The sequence below is a fragment of the Eublepharis macularius genome, chromosome 15 (assembly GCF_028583425.1).
Source record: "Eublepharis macularius isolate TG4126 chromosome 15, MPM_Emac_v1.0, whole genome shotgun sequence".
NCBI classification, from domain to species: domain Eukaryota; kingdom Metazoa; phylum Chordata; class Lepidosauria; order Squamata; family Eublepharidae; genus Eublepharis; species Eublepharis macularius.
In genome coordinates this window covers 53,405,465-53,424,457 of record NC_072804.1, presented here as the reverse complement: position 1 = coordinate 53,424,457, position 18,993 = coordinate 53,405,465, and the positions used below count along the sequence as shown (strand labels likewise).

The window sequence follows — 18,993 nt, the reverse complement described above, 5'->3', positions numbered from 1 at the left end:
CTATGCGGAGCCCCGCAGGGGAGCGGCGGACGGTGGAGCAGGAGCAGGGCGAGATGCTGCCCCTCTCCATGGGTAAGGGGGCATCCGGGGAGAGAGGGGCGCATAGCAGAGGCATGGAGGGGAATGTGCGTGATGGGTTCCGGGCGCGGGGTTGCCAATTATGCGTTTGGGAATTCCTGGAGATTTTGGGAATGGAGACTGGGGAAGGTGGGATTCGGATTTAACAGCATAGAATCCGTCCTCCAAAGCAGCCATTTTCTCCAGGGAAACTGATCTTTGTCGGCTGGAGATCAGTTGTAATTCCGGGAGATCTCCAGCCACCACCTGGAGGCTGGCAACTCTGTAAACAACAGGGTGATTCCGAGGAGGTGTGCTGGGGCAGTCAGACTGGAAAGCTGCAGTTTCTTCTAGAGACATCTCTGCACCTGCCTTCCTGTGCCTTGGGGTGGGGGGTGGGGATTGTGCCCTGCTCTGGCTCATACCCGGCTTGGGGAGGGGCAGCGCTTTAGTGGTAGATTGTCTGTTTGGCATGCAGAAGGTCCCTGGTTCTGTCCTGGGCATCTCCAGTTAAAAGGACCAGGCAGTTGGTGATGCTGCCCCATCTGACAGATCTGGAGAGTGGATGCCAATCTGAGTAGATCGTGCTGAATTTTATGTCTTTTAATGTGATTTTATTGTGGCTTTATTACATGATGTTATCTGCTCAGAGCCTGCTTGCAGGGTGAGCGGACTATACATTTAATAAATAACAATAAAATAATAATAAAAATACTGGCCTTGATTTTATTTGTAAAAGTGTCTTACTGGAAATAAATGTCGCTGGGGCTTAGATGGGACCCTTTTGGGAACGGTTGCTTTTCTCCATCTTACCTGATAGTGACTTGTTTTAGCTTTAATCCTTTGGGCTGCAATTCGAAGAATGCTTCCCTGGGAAGCGAGCCCCTGCTGAATAAAATAGGACTGACTTTCAAGGAAGACCTGCTTAGGAAAGGCCTCTTGTCCGTCGTTTGGGCTTGCAAAGAATTGTATCCTGGTAACCAAGCAAACTGGCTAAAAATCTGATGTTCTCTCTTCCTTTTAGGTTACAAATGACACAATGGGTTGGCTGGTAAAAAGTGTTATGGAACTTTTGTGAAGTTGCAGAGATTTAACTTGCTATATGTCTAATATTTTTAAATAGAGAATGTGCCTAATTTATTGATAATTAATTGATAGCAAGAACATAGCAAGAGGGTTGTCTCAGATCTCCCGCCATCAGGTATGGGGCTCTAGACTGTGACAGATGTGGAGGGTGGCTTTTTGACCTTAGGAATAATAACTAGGAATAATAACCCTGAGAAAACTAGGGTGCAATGAGAATAGACTTGGGATGCAAGTGGAAAATGCATTTTTGTATGGATATTAAACTAGGTTTGCGGGGTAGAGTTGCCAACAGTTCAAGAAACAAAGGCCGGGTCTGCTCTTGTGCCTTAGCAGCAGAGACTCACTGGTGACATTTAGTCACACCATAAAAACAAACTTCACGCTCTGCAAAGATCCGCGGACAAAACTGTTTTTAAAGATGCAGGAGCAGGAACCAGTAAGAAAGATGGCAAACATAATGCAAGAAAGATTAATTGGCAGACTGTATCTGCTCTTAGATTAAGTGAGCATAGCATGAGACGGAGCTGTTAGTCTGTATGAATAGGGTTGCAGGGGCAGCTAAAATTGTTTCCCCCCCCCCTTCTCCAGTAACAGTCAGTTTCATTCTGAAGTTGCAAACTTTTCCCCATTGTTCAGAAATCTGGCAGATGGAGCTTTGTTCAGCTTGCAGGTGCGGCGATAGGGAAATCCTTCCCTCGCTGGATCTCTTGCACCTGGCGAAAGTAAAGGACCGTACCAGTCTTCATCCGCTTTGCTATTGAGAGTTGCTATGATGGAATGGCTAAAAATGTCAACTGGGAAGCCCCTGCTTCGATTCTTGCTTTGGCCACAAACTTCTGGCCTTGGGCAAGCTCCTATTCTGCCTGCTTTAGCCTATTGCAATGTAGGGGATAAGAATGCTGGCCGACTCTGCAGGGTTGTTTTTAGGATTATCGAGAAGGGAATCTAAATTTCTTGAAAAGCCTATGGTGAGAGAGATATACATGTATATGATTTAGTATGAGGTCAAAATGGTTGATGACTATAGAATTTTTTTTTCATACAAGCTGTTTTTGTTCCGATGCCTTCAGGCTTCGCTGGTGGGATGGAAGCAATGTACTTATCCCTCCCTGATCCAGATGAAATGGCCTGGCTGGGTATAGCAAAATCCAGAAGTCTGGATTGGGTGACTTTTGGAACTTGGATGATAAATTGCCTACTCCCTAACATCTTCTATATGTCTTTTTCCAGGAGCAGCCCTTTCGGCATCTGGCTTGTCTGTGATGCAGCCGACTGCTGAGACCTCTGGTAAGGACTGATAGCATCCCATTCACATATTGGGGGTATGAGTGCTGTGGCTTAGGTGCAGAACATCTGCTTTGAGTGTAGAAGGTTACAAGTTCAATCCTTGGCGTCTCCAGTTAAAAGGATCAGGTTAGCAGGTGATGGGAAAGACAGAGCCACTGCAAGTCATAGTTCTGTCGAAGGCTTTCACGGTCGGAGAATGATGGTTGTTGTGGATTTTCCGGGTTGTATTGCCGTGGTCTTGGCATTGTAGTTCCTGACGTTTGACACAGAGAGATCCCTGTCTTTCGGTGCTACACCTCTGAAGATGCCAGTCACAGCTGCTGGCGAAATGTCAGGAACTACAATGCCAAGACCACGGCTGTACAGCCCGGAAAATCCACAACAACCATCATAGTATTTCTGTCTCCCCACATCTTCACAATTCTTATAAGCAGTTCTTTCCATTAACAATCCCGGAATTCTGTCTCTGACTCTTTCTTCTGTCATCTGAGAAGGGAGAATAAAAGTCCAGAGGTAGGGGAAGGGCTGTCCTGTTAGGTTTAGGCCCTCCCCAAGATTCCGTTGTGAGCAGGAAGTACCGCCCTTCGGGATAACTTAATGCCCACTCAGAGCAGTTTACAAAGTTTGTTATTATTATCCTCATGACAATCACCCTGTGAGGTGGATGGGACTGAGAGAGCTCCGAGAAGCTGTGACTGGCCCAAGGTCACCCAGCGGGCTTCAAGTGGAGGAGGGGGGAATCAAACCCGGTTCTCCAGATAAGAATCCTGCCGCTGTTAACCACTACACCAAACTGAAACTCTTAACCACTACACAAATTTGAAAGGTTTTGTATTCTGCTTTTTCATAAGACATATTCAAGGTGCCTAACAATGCAATAAGACAATAATACAGTGCGATAAATATCACCTTACTTTCAACCGTGCCGAGAGAAATTGTCAGTAAAAAACACACCTTTCCCAAAGCGTAATTAAAAATAATAAAATTCCCGGCAGCAGCAACTGTTGCTCCCAGAATATAAGCTGAGTACAGTCAGAGAGGGCTTGCAAGGAATTGTGAGAAAGGAAAGGAGTGCGGGAACTCTGGGTCCAATTTTCAGTGACTAGGAAGGCACGAATGGCCCGTTTGGCCTACTCCTGGGCCAACTCAACTCAACTCAACTTGTAGTGTAATTTAGGTGTTTTTTCCTTTTTTCTTTTCCTCTTAATTTTATAGATATATGTATTGTTAGTGTCATGTTTAGAATTGTGTTTTTTTCTTATTTTCTATGTTTATTGTTTATTATGTTATGGTGTATAGTTTATAGTTTAAATAAAGAAAATTCAAACAAAAAAAAAGAAGAAAAAAATCCATGGACTTCAATTTCTCCACAGTCATAAGGTCTAGAAACTTGACGAAAGCTGTAATAATCCAGAAGTCTAATGCTATACCATGTTGTGAATTTTCTATGCTGAGATTTGCAGGTGTGTGGCATTTGCTTGGCTCAGATTTAAAATCCTCGTCTCTTTGTTTTGCAGATGATTTAGGTAAGGACTCTGGGGCTTGGGGGTGCAGCAAGCTTCAGGTAAGGAGCCAGTCTGCATTAAGAAGATACGTGCTTGTCATGTTGGTGTATTTATGGATGTGTTATTGGTGCATATGTCAAAATTATCAGCGAGTGGCTGATGGACTGATTCGTACGTGCATGTAAGTTGCTCAGTACTTTGACAACAACCTGCCCTGCCCACATGTGGCATCTGAAACCCCCAGGAAACAGGAGCTGGGCTCAGAAGAATGACCATGGAGGGCACTGGGCTAATTGTCTTCCATGGCACAGACCAGAGCTGTGGCATTGGACAGCGGGAGCAACTGGTGTGTCCTGGTAGGATGGGTCTGGTCTGCCACTGGGAAGTTGGGGCAGGGCTGGCCTTACATTTTTAAAAATTATTAACTTCATTTATATCCTGCCTTTCTTACCAGTGGGGGCCCAAAGCAGTTTACTTCATTCTCCTCTCCACCATTTTATCTGCACCACAACCCTGTGAGGTAGGTTAGGCTGAGAGTGAGAGATAGGCCCAAGGCACCTCAGCAAGCATCCATGGCAGAGTGGGGTGATTTGGTCTCCCAGATCCTAGTTCGACACATTAAGTGTTACACCACGCTGTCTCTCTAAAGAGAGCCAGTTTGGTGTAGCGGTTAAGAGCGGCAGGACTCTGGAAAACCGGGTTTCATGTCCCGCTCCTCCGCTTGAAGCCAGCTGGGTGACCTTGGGTCAGTCACAGCGTCTGGGAGCTCTCTTAGCTACACCTACCTCACAGGGTGGTTGTTGTGAGGATAAGAATAACACACTTTGTAAACTGCTCTGAGTGGGCGTTAAGTTGTCCTGAAGGGTGGTATATAAATCGAATGTTGTTATTGTTATTATTAAAGAGTAGGGCTCAGAACTAGCAAGGAATGTGAGATGCAAGCAGGGACGCCGGGCTCAAGCACCATGCAAGTTTGGGCTTCTTGGTGCTCATGTGGCCCTAATTGGTCACGCGCTGAAGGAGGTAACCCTTGGGAGTCGATGTTTGTGTTAAGCTGGGGTTGGTGACAGAGGAAACTGTTTGGCACCGTCCTGAAGCACGGCACAAGGGATAACTGAGCCAGAGGGCGGGCTGTAACTTTAGCACCCCTCCGTTTGCTTCTGCCGTAACTTGGATAAAGAATTGACATCTGTGTTGCCTCTTACTGCCCATCTCAATGCCCAGGCCGCATAGCATTTTGTACGGAACCTGGCACCCGACCCTCTTCTCTTTCTCATTTTGCCTTCCAGCAATCATCGAAGAGTTAATTAAGGAAGATGGATTTGTGCTGGAGCCATCGTCGCGTCTGTCCAGGGACTCTGTTAACGGGCCGGCCAAGCTGATCCCCCGGTGTTCTGGTTTAGCATCACCATCCGGGATGCAGAGACCTGCTGAGCCAGCAGGGATGAGCCTGGCGCAGCTTGGCTTGGAGCCCCTTGGGAACCCCTGCTCGGCATCTCAGCTCTCCCAGAACCTTAATAACTTGACGCTCACGCCGCAGTTGGTTGCCAGGGGGACGTCTCTCCCATTGCTCCCTGGCAGAGGATGCCCAAAGATTTCCTGGCCCTCTTCCTCTTGTCCCACGATGGACGACATCGTCCTCACACCCCCTCAGCTGGTGATCACGGAGCAGCCCAAGCAGCGAGGGATGCGCTTTCGTTACCAATGTGAAGGCAGGTCGGCGGGAAGCATCTTGGGTGAATGCAGCACGGATACCAACAAAACATTGCCAGCCATTGAGGTGAGCGTGCATGCATGTGCAAATGGAAGCTCTGTCCACAGCTGGGGCGGCAGGCTTTAGAGTGCAAAAGCAAGAACTGAATATCGAGATGGGAAAAGACAGCAAATAATGAACTGGTACTTTTATAGCCCTTTCCCCACAAGTACTTCCTGGAGAAAGAGCTATAAAAACTGTCTCTCTGGCCATCACCGAGGCTGTTGTTATGTAATGGAATGTGCACAAACATTCCAAGTGCTATGGGCAAACTGTCAACAAACAGCGCATAAAGCACAATGCAGCTTTTGTAGAGAAATGAAAGGTCAGTTGGGCTTGGAAAACCCTCTTTGGGAGGCAAGGGACAAAGAGAATACACACATTGACTTTTCTGTTTTTGATCTGTCTGAGTGCACCCATGTGTCAGCAGCTGAGAAATGTGACTGGTTTGGTTTTATCCCTTCCAGTTGCAGAACTTCGAGGGGAACCCAGAAGTGAAGGTGACAGCGTGTTTGGTGTGGAAAGACTGGCCTCACCGGATACACCCTCACAGCCTGGTGGGGAAGGACTGTCACGACGGGCTCTGCGAGGTGGTAATGAAGCCCCGAATTAACCCTAAGCACAGGTAAAGGCCTTGAGCTTCTTAGATGCTCTGCCGAGAGAGTGTGGCTGGACAGTTTGGGTTGCAGATGCAACACAGAAGGGGAGAGTTAGACGGTGCGTGCGTCTTCCGCATGCACCTGAACACTCGGGCGGCCTCCCTGTGACTGAGAATGCTGACTTACCATGTTTTGTAATGTGCATTGGTGCACCCATGTGTCATCGAATGCACAGTGGTGGGGCAGGGCACCATGCTCAGCTTTGTATTTCGTCTGTCCCACTTCCTTTGCACTCTGGACTGCAGAACTGTTCTTGCAATCTCATACCAGTGGGCTCTTGGTGGTGATAGGCCCTGGGCAGTAGCCCCCTTTGCCCATTGGATAAAGCAATACTGGTTGAAACCACAGACGGGACAGCAAACCAAATGGGCTTTGGAAGGGAAGGGGGTGGAAGGGGTGGAGAGATTGCTCTCTACTCTTGCTCTTTGCCTCGGGTGCTCCGATGTGGTCTCTCTGGCTTCCTCACCTCCACCCTCTCCTCTGATTGCTCGGTAGTTTTAACAACCTCGGGATCCAGTGCGTGAAAAAGAAGGACATCGAGGATTCCATAGAGAGAAAACTACAGCTTGGGATTGACCCTTTTAAAGGTGAGGAAGGCTCCTGAGCATCACAGCCGGCATTGAGAGGCCAGGTTTTGGGGGGACAGGTACGTGGCCTCCCAGTTCTAGGCACCGTCTCCTGTAGGCTTACAACCAAGCCAGGGTCTTTGTGCAGCCTGGAAGGCCTTGCAGTTGCTGAATTCAGCCCAGTATCCTCGCCTGTTCTATCAGACATCTTAAGCCCTTTCTCGGCTCCCAAGGAAGCTTTCTGTCCCTGACCCAGGTGTCTCCTCTCCCTCTGTTCTAGCTCCCATCCTTCCTTGACCTTTCAGTTTATCTTGAGAGCTGATTCAAGGTTTTCCATTAAAAAAAAAACCCTTGGGCTTGAAAAATCCCACAGTAAGCACGCCTGTGCTGCTTCCACAATTGTGACTGGTGAGGCACACACATTAGAATAGCCATGCTTCCCGAACATCTGGAAAACCGTCACATCGACTGCAAACCTTTTAACTTTTCATCAATGGTGACTGAGCAGTGTGAGTGACTAGATTGGTGTCGATTTGGTTTTTTAGCAGGCTGAACGAGGCTGTGTCTGGGTAGTCAGTGCAATGATGTTTAGTGGCTGGTGAGGATGTGGGAAGTGGCGGGGGGGGGGAGGCGTGCTTGGCTGCGCTGTGTTTGCATTTACTGTGCTGTGCCTACTTGGCAAACTTTCCCTCTCTTGTACAGCGGGCTCTTTAAAGAACCACCAGGAGGTCGACATGAACGTGGTCCGGATCTGCTTTCAGGCTTCTTACCAGGACGTCACGGGAGAGACGAGGCATCTCAGCCCTGTCCTTTCGGAGCCCATCTTTGACAAGAGTAAGTATTAGAGGATTTGCAGGAGGGAAAGTCAGTGCCAATAAAGGAATATAATGGAAGAAACCAAGGGCAAAACCCAGCAAAGCCAAAGGGAGAATGTTAGGGATCTACCCAATTAGACACATATCTGTGGGGAGAAAGTACGAGAGATCAGGGGCCGCTACAAAGAAGGCCCTGTCCTTAGCAGCCAGCCATTTCAACTTTGCTGATGGAAATAGAGGCTGTCAAACCACGAGGACTGCTCTGAAAATAGATAACTGACTATCCCAAAACACACACTTTCAGGAAGTGTGTTTTGGGATAGTCAGGTGGGAATAGAGGAACACATGGGGCAGGGCCTCTCCTGATCTTAACTACCCAAGAAAGGGATCTCTGTGTGGGTAATCCTTGTGGCGGATGGAATGGAGAGCGTGAAAGAAAACGGGGTGTATCTTAAACAAAGAGAGCCAAATTTTAACCCCAAGAGCTGTTGTGTGCACAGAATCCACGAACACGTCGGAGCTGAAAATCTACCGGATGAATAAAGGCTATGGCTCCTGCGCGGGTGGGGAAGAGCTCTATTTACTGTGCGACAAAGTCCAGAAAGGTAAGCGGTGAGAACTTGAGGATCATTTGAGAAACCTGTTCTTCAACAGGATGGGCTTGGGGTCATGTCTGGCCCATCTAACCATACCTATTTCCCTTAAGAAAGGTGAGCGGCAAGCAGGACCAGATCGAGGGGGGCGGGGGGGGGTAGTCTGCGCCCGCCGCCTCCAGGGAGGGGGCGCCGGGAGCAGCTGTCAGCTGCTGGGAGTGTGCGGGCGGCAGCGCGGGGGGCTGTGAGGCCGCCCACGCCATTCGCCTGCCTCACAGGATGGGGTGGCCACCCGCCCCCTATCCTGCGGAGAGGCAAATGGCACAGACGGCTTCCCAGCCCTGCATGCTGCCTCCGTTGGCGCACCGCGCAGGGTGGCACACCACCCTGTGTGATGACGTCACAGAAGTGACATCATCACGCAGCTCCAGGAGCGCGCACACGCTGTGCATGCACACAAGGGGGCAGACTAGGGTTGCTCTGTGCGTTGGCAACCCTAGATCTGGCCCTGGCGGCAAGCAAGGATATGATTAGGGTTACCCTCCCATGTGATCTCAGTGGCTCCTGAAGGGGCTGCCGCAGAGGAAACCAGCCAGATGGAAGCAGCAGGTAATGGAAGCGGGAGTTAAGAGCTGCTGGTACAGTGTTAACTGTTGCTTTACGAGATCAAGATGTTGCTGTGGGCACATTTACAGCCAATAGAGCCAGTTTGGTGTAGTTGTTAAGAGATCGGGACTCGAATCTGGAGAGCCGGGTTTGATTCCCCACTTCTCCGCTTGAAGCCAGCTGGGTGACCTTGGCTCAGTCACAGCTTCTAGGAGCTCTCTCAGCCCCACCCACCTCACAGGGTGTTTGTTGTGGGGATAATAATAACATACTTTGTAAACCGCTCTGAGCGGGAGTTAAGTTGTCCTGAAGGGTGGCATACAGGGCTTTTTTTCTGGGAAAAGAGGTGGTGGAACTCAGGACTGCACAATGATGTCACTTTGGGTCAGCTGGAACAAGGGGGGAGTTTTTAAAAGTTTAAATCACACTTGGCGAAAATGGTCACATGGCCGGTGGCCCTGCCCCCTGATCTACAGACAGAGGCGAGTTTAGATTGCCCTCTGCGCTGCTGCGCAGAGGGCAATCTAAACTCGCCTCTGTCTGGAGATCAGCGGGCAGGGCCACTGGCCATCTGACCATTTTCAAGTGGTGCCGGAGCTCCGTTCCACCGCGTTCCCGCTGAAAAAAAAGCCCTGTGGTATATAAATTGAATGTTGTTGTTGTTGTTATTATATTTTCAAAAGTGGAGTTGAAAAATAGTTAAGACATATATACCAGTATATGAATGAATTGGTATCTGGGGTCCAGAGGGTTGGAAGCGGAGGAACAAAAGCTGCTCATTTGAGCCCCTGTGTCAGATGGAGTTGGGATGAATTAATTCACCTTTTGAATCCAGAACTAGGAAAAGAGGAAGACCTAAAACGAGAAGACTGGACTCAATAAAGGAAGCCACGTCCTCCAGTTTGCAGGATCTGAGCAAGTCTGTTAATGATAGGAAGTTTTGGAGGTCTTTCATTCGTAGGGTCGCCATAGGTCAGAGGAGACTTGATGGCACATAACACACACACATTATGTCCCAAAGCTGTGTTTTACTCATAAGGGCAAATATACTGGAAGAAGTGGCTGCAGAGGTGAATCAATGCCCAAGATAGGCCTCTCTGCCAACATCCCGGGTGTCATTGTTAAGGACGGGGCTCATTTCGAGGGGGAACGCACAGGAACGCAGTTTCAGTAGTTCCCCAAAGAGGTCTCATGTCTTGTGGCCCTGCCCACCTGACTCTCTGCCATTTATGCCCCGTTTCAGCCTGGATTGGGGCTGTAACAGCCCGGATTGAGCCTCTAATAGGTGGTGGATCACTGTCCCATTCAGCAATGGTTCGATCCTGACCATTTTGGGCCCCTTTTTGGCCATTTTCAGACCCTTTTTGCCATTTTGGGCCCAGTTTCGTCCCTGAATGGCCAGGATTGGGTCCAAAACAGCCAGGATATGTGATGTCAGGGGGTGTGACATATGCAAATCAGTTATGCTAATGACACACTTCTGGTGATGGCAAGGGGTGTGGCATATGCTAATGGGTTATGCTAATGAGTTCCTCCAGCTCTTTTTCTACAAAATGACCCCTGGTTAAGGATAAATGAATACAAAATGGTACATAAATGAATCCAAATAAATTTAATTATGAAATCTGACTGAAAACTTCATTTTGCTGGCTCAGGGCATCTTTGCTTCTGTTTCTCCTGGGCAGACGAAATGGCTGCCCTCACGCTTCCTCGGCCCTGCAGATGTTCTCAAGGCTGTGCGTTCACTCAAGGGTCGCAAGCCTCATCAGTCTTGCCTTCCACACACCGCCTTCTCTTTTGCCTATGCAGAAGACATTTCCATCGTCTTCCGGAAGGATGCGTGGGAAGCCAAGGCTGATTTTTCACAAGCCGATGTTCACCGCCAGATTGCCATCGTCTTCAAGACACCACCCTACCAACATTTGGACATTGCAGAGCCGGTGGAGGTAGAGGTGTACCTGAGGCGCTTGACGGACAATGTTTCCAGCGACCCTTTTAATTTCCTCTACTGGCCCAAAGACAATGGTAAGTTCCTTCCCCTTATCTCCCAACCTAATATCATATTAATATAGAGTCCTGGTGGGTCAGGCCAACGGTCCGTGTAGTCCAATGTCCTGTTTCCTGCAGTGGCTAACTGGGTGCCTGAGAAGGCCCACAGGTAGGGTATGGAAGCCCCCCTCTGCTGTCTTTCCCTCATGTGCAGGAAAGTGGCATTCAGGGGTACACCACTTTTGAACATGAAAGTCCTATGGGAGCCCTGAACTGTAGTGATTTTTTAACTTTTAATATATAATATTTATTGTTGTTTTTAATGGTTTTTAATGTTGCAAACCACTTTGGGTCTTGTTTGAGGGAGAGGTGGTATAAAAATCTAAAAACTAAAAACAAATAACACATTTGATCATGGCGGTTAATACTCACTGATGGACCTTTCCTGTGTGAATTTGTCTAATTGCCTTCTAAGGCCCATTGAAGATAGTGACTGTTTCGTTTCTTACTTTTGGTGTTAACTAGTTCCAGCTCCAAGAAGATAATTATGTGTTGTGTGAAGAAGTACTTCCTTTTGTCAGTCCTGATGATCATCAGTTTTATAGATTAATGGACAAGGAGGTCCCACCTGTGTGTGTGTGTGTGTGTGTGTGTGTGTGTGTGTGTGTGTGTGAGAGAGAGAGAGACAGACAGACAGACAGACAGACAGACAGACAGACAGAGTGAGTGTGTTGGTGCAATCCATTGAGGAGCGGACTTAGAGTGTAATAACTTTTAGGATTGTACTCTCTGTGTGTGGTGCATTGTATCAATGGACGCAATGTACATGTTGTGGGCCCAGTGAGAAATTCTGTGTAGATTCTTTTTGAAGCACGTACAAATGAATCCAGCCTGTGAATTTGACTGAATGGGAAAATCAGTACCTTGAGGAAGTCCACTTTTGTCAATGGAGGATGAAAAGGTAGCAGTCCTTTAAGACAGGTTTGAATGTATATGGACAGTGCCAATTCAGAGACTCCTGTATGGTAGGTTGGTACCCCCAAATAAAGAAGGCATTGATTGGGGTTGCCAGGTCTACAAATGCAAGTCAAAAAACCTCACCATAATTAACTAAATAAGAGGTTAAAAATACTGTAGTAATATTCATATTCTCCTGGGTTGTGTTAACAGTGCATATAACTAAAAATGTTACAAAAAGAGTTTTAGACAAAATCATGTGCCCTGTCGAACAGACTGCAACATTGGTGCCAGGGAACGGGTTCAAAGGGTATCAGAAACAATGGGATTTTTGAAACCAACCATAAAGCTCTTGGAAACGGAACAAACCAAAAAAACTACAATGAAATTCTGAAACAGCTAAAGCAATTGGGCCAGCGATGTTCGTGTGTGTATTATTTTCATGTACAGTTCACCTTTCACACTGGGACCTAAGGCAGATTACAAGTATGGTAAAAACTTCCCAGTGAATCGATAAGCAGATTATACAATATGATAACATCAGGCAATCAGTGAGTGGATTACAAGATATTATAAAGTGAAGTAACACAGTTGGGATGAGATTGTAGATCCGGGCAATGGCTTTGCCTTCTGTCTGTTAAGAGAGGTAGAAACAATACAGCACATGGTTTTTTTAGCTGCCCATATTATAAGGAAGCATGGGATGAGCTGATCACACCGTTATTTGGTAAAATCTCTGGCTCAATGAAAAAGCTAGACTTGATTATCTCCTTGTCCAGTTAGAATGGCAAGATTACTTATCAAGTCCTTGATAATTGACTGTACTAATCTCACACTGCGTAATCCGCCTTGAGTCTTAGTGAGAAAGTGCTGTGGCTTAGGTGCAGAACATCTGCTTTGAGTGTAGAAGGTTACAAGTTCAATCCTTGGCATCTCCAGTTAAAAGGATCAGGTTAGCAGGTGATGGGAAAGACAGAGCCACTGCAAGTCATAGTATTTCTGTCGAAGGCTTTCACGGCCAGAGAACGATGGTTGTTGTGGATTTTCCGGGCTGTATAGCCATGGTCTTGGCATTGTAGTTCCCTCCATTAGCATTCCACACCCTGGGAAACTCTTACAGGATGACTCAGCTCAACCCCACCCCTCCTGAGTAGATAAAAATGACCTGCCAACATCCTTCCCACACTGTGACACTGAGAGATCTCTGTCTTTTGGTGCTACACCTCTGAAGATACCAACCACAGCTGCTGGCGAAACGTCAGGAACTACAATGCCAAGACCACGGCAATACAGCCCGGAAAACCCACAACAACCATCGTTCTCCTGCCGTGAAAGCCTTCGACAATCCATAAATAATACTGTTTGGTGAAAGTCAGGTCTCAGAAGTTATATTGTATTGTAACTAGATCTTAATTTCAAATTGTTTTGTTTGTTCTATTGTATGCCTTGAATTTGCATTTTTAGTGTAACTGTGTTATATGATTTGTCAAATGACCGTAAATAAAGAATGAATGAGCAGGGGAACAAAACGGGGAGGGGAATTGCACTGTTTAATGCAGCAAGACAATCAAGACTGGAAAACTTTGCTGCCATATCCTTTTGAGAGGGCTCGGTCAGGAACCCCAATTCTTTTTGCAGTTGCATCTCCCCCCTACCCCGCAGGTGCAGATTTGGTGTGGTGTGAATGCTTATGGTTTGCACTGATGATCCTGATTCCCTCTCTCTGCAGATACATACCGAGTGAACAAGAAGAGAAAACAAGGCATGCCCGATGTCCTGGAGGAGCTCTCAGGCCCAGGTTTGTGTGCCCTCAGGCAGCTTGGCCTGTTCTCCCCTGCCCCGTGCATGGAAATAGAGCAGGAGTTGGTTTTTCATCTTTCGGCACGCTGGGGCTCAGTGCAGTAAGGACTTGAAGTTTTCCTTTTGGCTTTGCCTCGCCAGATCCTCATGGGATTGAAGCAAAGAGGAAGAAGAAGAAGCCCGGCTACATGGACCACTTCAACCTGACCCCGTCAACAGGTGAGCTGGGCAAGACTAGGCCAAAACTTGCATTGATTGGGGCCCAGTCAAATTCGAAGCTGGATTGGGTCCAATGATCCTAATTTCTCATGGGGAGCAGTCCCCTCTTCTCCAAAGTGGGAGATAATGCCTGTGTCCAGGGGTCATTTCATAGAAAAAGAGTAGGAGGAACTCATTAGCATAACTCATTAGCGTATGCCACACCCCTTGCCATTGCTGGAAGTGTGTCATTAGCATGACTGATTTGCATATGCCACACTCCCTGGCATCACCTGTCCTGGCTGTTTTGGACCCAGTCCTGGCCATTCAGGGCTGAAATTGGGCCCAAAATGGCAAAAAGGAGCTGAAAATGGCCGAAAAAGGGCCCAAAATGGTCAGGATCAGGACGCTGCTGAGCGGGAGAGTGATCCATCATCCATCAGAGGCCCAATCTGGGCCGTTTTGGTCCCAATCCAGGCTGAAACGGGCCCAAAATGGCCGAGAGTCAGGTGGGCGGGGTCACCTAACATGTGACCTCTTTGGGGAACTGCCGGAACTGTGTTCCGGCACGTTCCCCCTTGAAATGAGCCCTGCCTGTGTCCCTTCTCCATTTGTACCCTTGTGTGAAAATGAAGGTCCCAAACATCCCTTGTAGCTATTTTCAGGATTATGAAGAAATCACACAGGTAACTTCTCTGAGAGTTGGACTAGGATCTGGCTTCAGGTTAGGGTTGCCAGCTCCTGGTCAGAAAATTCCTGGAGATTTTGGGGGTGGAGCCTGGGGGCAGGGTTTCAAGAGGGGAGGGACCTCAGATAGGTATAATGCCGTAGACTCCACCTTCCAAAGGCAGCCATTTTCTCCAGGGGAACTGATCTCTGTTGCTTGGAGATCAGTTAAAATTCCAGGAGATCTCCAGCCACCTTCTAGAGGCTGGTTTCCCAGTTCAGGTCCCCACTCTGCTGTGGAAGCTTGCTGGGTGAAGTTGCATCGGACACATACACACACTCAGCCTCTCTATACAGTACTTTTGACATGTGTTCTTCATGTGTCAGGAGGCGCAATGTTAGCTAGGAAGCGTAGTTTTAAATGACAGAGCCGGCTGAGATCGCTCCGGAGGGGACGGATTCTTTCACAGCCCTCCGCGGCTTCTGGCATTTCTCCTTCTGGAGCCTTTGGCCTACCAAGGCTCAGTTAATTCAAAGTTTTAAGCAGCGAAGGTGGCAGAGTAAAAGCTCTGGAAGAGGAGACAGTCTGGCATGCCAGAGGTGGTCGAGGGCTGTGAGAGAATCCGTCCCCTCCGGAGTGATCTCCAACAGCTCTATATTTCAAAACCGCTTCCTGGCTAACACTGCGTCTCCCAACACTTGATGGACATGCACCCTGGTGTCTTGTGTAGAAAGATTCTCAGTCTAACCTACTTCGCAGGGTTGTTGTGTGAAACAAATGGAGAGGGCGGAGAAGACATGCCTTCCTCATCTCCCTGGAGGAACAGTGGGATAAAGATATTCTAGTCGTTCTGGAGTTCTAAACGAATTTCGGCTTCAAAAGTGGAGTGGGAGGGGGAACGTCGACAGGAGAGACCCACCTCTTATTTGGGGAGAAGGCTGCGACTCCTTTTAGCGGACTGGCTAGGGAGTGAGGGGTGGTAATGTTGTTGTTTTGGCTGCAGCTGGCTCCATGACCCACGTGGAAGATGGCAGTCTCCTGGCCAGCTTGGAGCACATCATGGTACCACAGGCCTTCGAGGACTACGGCCTGCTGCCCGACTTCTCTTCTTACAGCTGCCCCAGCTTGAGCGACGTTCTGCTCCCCGGCACTACAGACTTCTCTGCTCCTGCAGACCCCGAGTTCCTCCTAGACTCTTATTCCCTCCAGTCCGGCATCTCTGCCTCTCTCCTGCTCTCTAAGGAGACTGATCCAGATGGCATGGCCAGTTTGGTGGGGAGCAGCTTGTTCCCCAGCCAGTACAAAGAGGCTGAAGCAAAAATCGAAAAGGAGGCCAAGCTGACGGCGGCAGATGCCTCAGCAACCCTGTGAAGGTTTGTGGCTTGCTGAAGCCTCGCCAGAAAGAGGCCTAGCTCTCCATTTCGAACCTTGCCGGCCGCAGGGAGTCCCTCGGTGAAGAGACCGGGGATGTGTTCCCTGCTGGCGATCCGAAGGAAAGGATTTTGAAAAGAAAATTGCTGTGGTCTGTAGGAGGGAGCCGTGGGGCCTTTCCCTCGAGGAGACAGGCAAATTACAAATAGAAGGAAAAATTGCACTACTAGTTGAGCGGGAGAAGAGAGGAGCACCCTAAGATTGGACCCAGGGCCACCTCTGTTTGCTCGCCTGGTATGTCTTCCTCAGTTTTCTCCATCTGTAAAATGGGGTTAGGGAATATTGCCTTGCTCCTTATCAAGGTTGGGTGGGATGCTGGGCAGAAATGTAGACCTTATGACCACTCTCGTGACTTCTACGATAGGAGCAAAGGGTTCTCTCCACCGTATCCACATGAAGGCTTAAGCAGCAATGCTGCTGAATATTTTGTATTTCTGCCCCGGCTCATCTTTAGAGCCAAGCGCAAAGGTGTGGCCCTGTGCCTTCTGATTCATGTTTCGGTTCTATGAATTTACTTCCCCTTAGCTTCCTGGAGGCACAAGGGATACAAGACTGCCTCTGCTAGCTGTTGATCCTTCTGTACTAGTACCATCCACTCTGATCGAAGGCCGGTGCCTCTTTCCAAGTCTTCATATCGGAGATCTTTTTAATGAGCGATTGAGCCAGTGCTTGAGGTTTTTAATCTTCAGTGAATGTGATTTTCTGCTCTAGTGCTAACTTTTGCTCCCGTGCTCTGTATTAAGTCCCAGAAGGGGGCCTCTTGAGAGTGACAGATTGTACCATTTTAAAACACTTTGGGCATGTGTGCTTGGGCAGATCCCATGTCACTGGCTCTGCTGTCTTGCGCAAAACAGGAAAAACGGCATTATGGGGGAGAAAGAAACGAGACGATACCATTTGGGGTGGTAGTGGGGTTACGTATCCTTTCCCTAGAGGGACTCTGTTGACCCAACAGTCCTGTTTAGGTTACAGTCTGCTCCCAAGTGGCCTGAAGGCTGTGGCTCTCTAAAGTTCATGGGGGAAATGGACATGCCCGTAGGAGATGAAATGAAACTTTGTACACATTTCAAATGTGATGAGTTGGACACTGAATTTAAATGAGAGCTGCTGTAGCATAGTAGTTAAGTGGTTGGGCTGTGTGTCAGCACTCTGCTGGTTCGAATCCTTCTGCTGCCGTGAGCTTAGGTGGCCTTGGGTCAGCCACTCCTTTCAGCCCAGCTCCCCAGCTGCATCGCGGAGACAGTAATAACACCAGGGCTTTTTTTCAGCAGGAACGCAGGGGAACAGAGTTCCGGCACCTCTTGAAAATGGTCACATGGCTGGTGGCCCCGCCCCCTGATCTCCAGACAGAGGGGAGTTGAGATTGCTCTCCGTGCCGCTGAGCAGCGCGGAGGGCAATCTCAACTCCCCTCTGTCTGGAGATCAGGGGGCGGGGCCACCAGCCATGTGACCATTTTCTCCGAGGGCAACCCACTGAGTTCCACCACCTCTTTTCCCAGAAAAAAAGCCCTGAATAACACTATGTTCACCGCTCTGAGTAGGCACCAGTCTAAGAACGGTATATAAGCACACTGTTATTACTGTTAGAATTATTAGAAAAGGGAATGACATTTTCCTGCAACTATTTAGGCCCCGGAAATATTGACCTACTGAGCAGCAGCAATCCTGCCAAGCTTCTTGTGGGTTTTGTGAGCGTTTACAACACACTGCTCATCGTATGCAGTGAGAAGTAGGGCTCAAGTTATGGGGCAAAAGGTAGCAATTGCACTCTTTTCGTGGCCCCCTGAATGCTACTAGCACCGTCTTGGGAATTGCCTTGTGCTATTTCTTCTTTTCCAAACTGAGGCTTTATTACCACCGCCATCTACTGGTATGTGTTTTGTGAGATTCTCCCTTTTGAACATTTCTACCAGCTTCTGAGCCTGGTTGAAGCTAAAAGAGAGGTCTGTCCCCCAAAGGCACTGCAGCCTCTTGCAGCGATTTCTGTATGTTGCACTATATTTTGAAAAGCACTTACCCATTTTCTTACTGCTTTGTATCAACTTAAGGGAAAAACAAAACCTCCATACTCAATAAAGGGATTTCAGAGCAGTGAAGGGTAGAGGAATCTTCAAGGATGCAGGGCTTGGAAATCTCAAACCACGGGCAGTGACTAACATTAGATGGATCCAGTCCATGTCGGACTTACTCCCTGAGTAGCATGCACTCCCCCACGGGACCATGTGTATCTGCCATTCTTACTGTCTTAATCTTCAGCCCTGTTAACCTGTTTTCAGTGCCAAGGCTCAACCCTGGAAAGATGTGAAATGTTTAATAAAGCTGGCTGTGCCTCTGTGCGGGTCTGGAGTTAATTTCCCTCACTTGTGATAGCAACAACCAGTTCTCCACCTCTGCGGGGTTTCTGGGACGAAGGGTATGTATGCATCTATCCAAGGCTTTTTTTCTGGGAAAAGAGGTGGTGGAACTCAAGATCGCACAATGACGTCACTTTGGGTCAGCTGGAACAAGGGGGGAGTTTTTAAAGTTTAAATCACCCTTGGCGAAAATGGTCACATGGCCGGTGCCCCCCCCCCCCGATCTCCAGACAGCGCTGCTGCGCAGAGGGCAATCTAAACTCCCCTCTGTCTGGAGATCAGGGGGTGGGGCCACCGGCCATGTGACCTTTTTGAAGAGGTGCCGGAACTCCGTTCCACCACGTTCCTGCTGAAAAAAAGCCCTGAATCTATCTATCTAGTTAAAGTGCTGTCATTGGATTCTAATTCCAATACAGTGTGATCAGTGCTTCCAAATGAGCATGACTATTTGGGCAAAGATGGAGGGACAGAGTGAGTCTCTTCCTTGCCAGATCTCAAGATTAAAAATGAAGTTTTAGTGAATCTAGGGTTGCCAACTCCATGTCGGGAAATTCCTGGAGATTTGGGGGGGGAGGCTTAGAGGGTGGGGTTTGGTCAGAGAAGGGAGTGCAGCAGAGTATAATGCCATATAGCCCACCCTCCAAAGCTGCCACATCCTCTAGGGAAACTG

The 18,993-nt window shown here is 48.3% G+C and overlaps 1 protein-coding gene across 1 annotated transcript; it reads left to right on the top strand.

Annotated features, from left to right (window-relative positions):
• On the top strand, nucleotides 1-17,259 carry RELB (RELB proto-oncogene, NF-kB subunit). Its single transcript, XM_054999360.1, has 12 exons — nucleotides 1-72; nucleotides 2,374-2,430; nucleotides 3,948-3,956; nucleotides 5,225-5,715; nucleotides 6,156-6,313; nucleotides 6,843-6,934; nucleotides 7,616-7,747; nucleotides 8,229-8,333; nucleotides 10,737-10,952; nucleotides 13,603-13,671; nucleotides 13,815-13,892; nucleotides 15,542-17,259. Exons 1-12 carry the CDS (start codon nucleotides 3-5, stop codon nucleotides 15,907-15,909), a joined length of 1,845 nt encoding a protein of 614 aa, XP_054855335.1. The 5' UTR covers nucleotides 1-2; the 3' UTR covers nucleotides 15,910-17,259.
• The last annotated feature ends 1,734 nt before the right edge of the window (nucleotides 17,260-18,993 follow it).